Genomic DNA, 3220 nt, shown 5'->3' with positions numbered 1-3220 from the left:
CTCCATCAGGGCTCCTGCACCCACGTACTGCACAGACGTTTCACACACACACAAGCACACACACACCTCCATCAGGGCCCCTGCACCCATGTACAACACAGACGTTTCACACACACACACACACACACACACACACACAAGCACACACACACACCTCCATCAGGGTCCCTGCGTCCACGTACAGCACAAACATTTCTTTGAAGATTCAGCACGCACACACATCGTATAAACACAAAGGGATCTATGTGCACAGACAACCTGCTGGTCCAAGGGTACCAGGGTCTTTCTCTACACTGGTTTCTAAGGTGGCGGTTGTTTTTTGAATGGGACGTAGGATAGGCCTCCTGGACCAACCAGCAGAAATACGGGGCGTGTGAGGGAGTCGGGCCATCCCTTCTGACATTTGTCACCCTTGCAAGCGTCCGAGTGTCTGAGTGGGGCGTCGTGGATCCACGGAACTTCCCAGTGGGCTAGCCCTGGCTCCCCCCTCCCGCTTGCCCTGGGCCCATGGGGAGGCTCTTACTACATCCATCCTCATCGCTGTGGTCACCGCAGTCATTGTCTCCGTCACACTGCCACTGGGCCGGGATGCAGGTGCACTCGCCAAGGGCACTCACAGCGCACGTGAAGTGACTCCGGCCGCAAGCACACTCGGGGCTGCTGGCCAGGCCTGGGCAGAGGGAGAAGGGGACGGTGAGGGCGGACTCTGGTTCCCACTCCCCCACAGCTCATTCTGGGGCTGGGGACAGGAGCACAGTCTAAGGACATGGCCCTCCTACAATGCAAGGAGACGCAGGTGACCCGATCGTGCCTTCGTCCCCTTCCTCTGGGGCACACACAGTCATGACAACACCCTCTGACTTTGGGCTGGCAGATGGCCCGGGTGCCCCCTCCTGAGTGACGGAGCTGGTCTACAGAGAAGGATCAGGCCACCAGGAGAGCTAGTGCTCTCCGGGAAAGGGGAGCAGGGGACTGACGGGGTGACGTAGGGAGATCTTCATTTCCTTCCCCCAAAGCTAGGTTGTGAGATGGGTGGTTTTGCTTCTGTCCAGAACCAGACCTGTGGCCCGTGGTCCCTGAAGGGCAAGATCTACAAATATTCATGAGGACAAACTCCTGCCAGGGCTTGAGAAAGAGCCCTGCCAGGAGACGAGGAAGCAGGAGAGGGCCAGTGGCTGGGACCAGGGTCTTCCTGACTGAGGGACAGGCCCCGCCCCCAGTCTCTTCCCCAGACTGCAGCTGGGCTTCCCTATTGAGCATCCAGCTATCGGCCTGGCCAAGTCCTATGACTGGCTGTTGTGCCCCCACCTCGGCATGCCCAGCATGATGCCCTCGGATGGCGTGTGAATGGCTCGGTGCCCCTGCTCCAGCCTCAGCTGGAACAAAGGGTTCTGCCAGGGTCACTCTCCCCCCTTCCCACTATTCATCTAGCCCGCTGGGCTGCTTGCAGCTGGGGAACAAGGGGACACAGCTCATGGCTGATCCCCCAACCCCCCCGCCCCTCCCCGGGGGTTTCATCTCCCCTTCTTCCCATCGGCTGGGCTGGAACCCGGGAAAGAATCAGCTCTGCCTCCTCTCTTGACCGGGCTCAGCTTCTCTCTTGTGGCCCATCTTCTTGATGTGCACACTTGTCTCACCTTAGGAATGATTGTCCTGCTTGGGCCAAGAATGAATGAATGGGTATACCGCTCTCCCTCCAAGAACAGAGAGAGCCCGAGGTGTCAGTGTGAGCACAAGGCAGCCCTTTCCAACCAGTGGAAGGATGGATGGATAGATGGTTGGAAAGGAGGGAGGATGGATGGAATTTGGGAACTCCTGAAACTACAGGCAAGTGGGCGTTTCTGGGGAAAGAGATTACAGCTTTCACCTAACCCCCAACTGAGACCTTTGCCTGTTCTTCCAGACACTTAGGTCCTGAGATGGAGGATTTCCTGCAGAAGCTCCGGGGAGTCTGGGAGGTGTCACATCTCTAGGCCTCACCCAAAAGCACACTCCAAGCCAGTGCTTCTGTCTCTCCGGGTGACCCTGCATGTTCAGGGCAGTGGAGCCTTTCCCAGGGAAGCTCTGGAGACCCAGCCCTGGGCTTGCAGGTCGCTGCTGAGAGTGTGGAAAAAGGGTTTCTCGGGAGAGCTTTAGGCATGTAAATGGCTCACCCCCATGATAGGCACCCACTTTAGGGGTGCATTCTCGCTAGATCACACAGGAATCCACTACTCTCTAGGGTGATTCTGACGCATAGCAACCCTTTAAGACAGAATAGACCTGCCCCTGGGGGGTTCTAAGACTGTACCGCTTTATGGAAGCAGAAAGTCTCATCTTTCTCTTGAGGGGTGGCTGGTGGTTTTGAGCTGTTGACCCTATGGTTGGCATCCCAGCGAGTAACCCGCTGCACCACCAGGGCTCCTTGCTTGAGGACACAGGAAGGAGTAAGTATTCCAGAGAGCTTTGTGCCCTGGGACTCCCGACACACAGACCCCCTTGGTGAGGAGGTCCTGTGAGGAGGCGAAAGGAGGGCTGATCATGCAGGGAGGGGGCAGCTTCCCAGGGGGCACCTGTCGAGGTCTGGAGAGGTCTGGGGTCATCGTGACCAGCAGTGCTACCAGGCAGAGATGCTGCTAAACATCCCATGATGCACGGGGCAGTCTCATAGCAAAGAGTTCTCATTGGCTTAAAATGCCATCAGGGCTGAGGTAGGAAACACACAGCGAGCCACGCACAGGAGGGAGTGGGGAAGCATGGGGGGGGGGGGCGAGGGGCACGGGGCACCCAAGAGCAGGGAAGGAGGAAAAGGGGGAATCTGAGGGAGAAGGACAAAGCAGACCGAGCTGGTTACATGGACCCTTGCTCAGTTTCGTCGACTGTGAAGAAAAAAAGTCACCAAGCTGCTGGACATGACACTCTCTGTGAAGAAACTGACCTGGTCAGAACTGGGCACACCAAAGATGCTCAATCAATGGAGGCTGGCAGAGTGGAGGCGTGGGAGTCGGAAAGCCAAGTTCTCCCCCAAGGGGAAGCCAAGGAGCTGAGCACCAGCTTGGGAAAGCAAGGAGCATCGCGGTGGCCTGGGGCGGCATGCGAGCGGACAGGACGGGATGCTGAAGGTCAAGAGGAATCCTCCCTGCCTTTGCCAGGGCTCCACCTCCACTTGTCGGGGAGCGAGAAGAGGAACTGGGATTAGATGGCACAGGCTCCAGGGAAAAAGCGTTCCATTGGGGTGGGG

General features: G+C 57.7%; 1 protein-coding gene across 1 annotated transcript in view; it reads right to left on the bottom strand.

Moving 5' to 3' along the window:
- LRP4 (LDL receptor related protein 4) overlaps positions 1 to 2582 on the bottom strand; it is a 51627-nt gene extending 49045 nt beyond the window's left edge. The window contains exons 1-2 of the mRNA XM_013006073.2: positions 2471 to 2582; positions 524 to 670 (exon numbers count right to left, since the gene is read on the bottom strand). Coding sequence (XP_012861527.1) covers positions 524 to 670; positions 2471 to 2582 — 259 coding nt within the window. The remainder of the gene's footprint in view (positions 1 to 523; positions 671 to 2470) is intronic.
- Between the last annotated feature and the right edge of the window lie 638 nt (positions 2583 to 3220).

Source organism: Echinops telfairi, unplaced genomic scaffold (genome assembly GCF_000313985.2).
Source record: "Echinops telfairi isolate 266 unplaced genomic scaffold, ASM31398v2 ScPeMD7_60;HRSCAF=208, whole genome shotgun sequence".
Taxonomy (NCBI): domain Eukaryota; kingdom Metazoa; phylum Chordata; class Mammalia; order Afrosoricida; family Tenrecidae; genus Echinops; species Echinops telfairi.
Note: the sequence above shows the minus strand (reverse complement) of the source record. Positions and strands in the feature narration are given on the sequence as shown.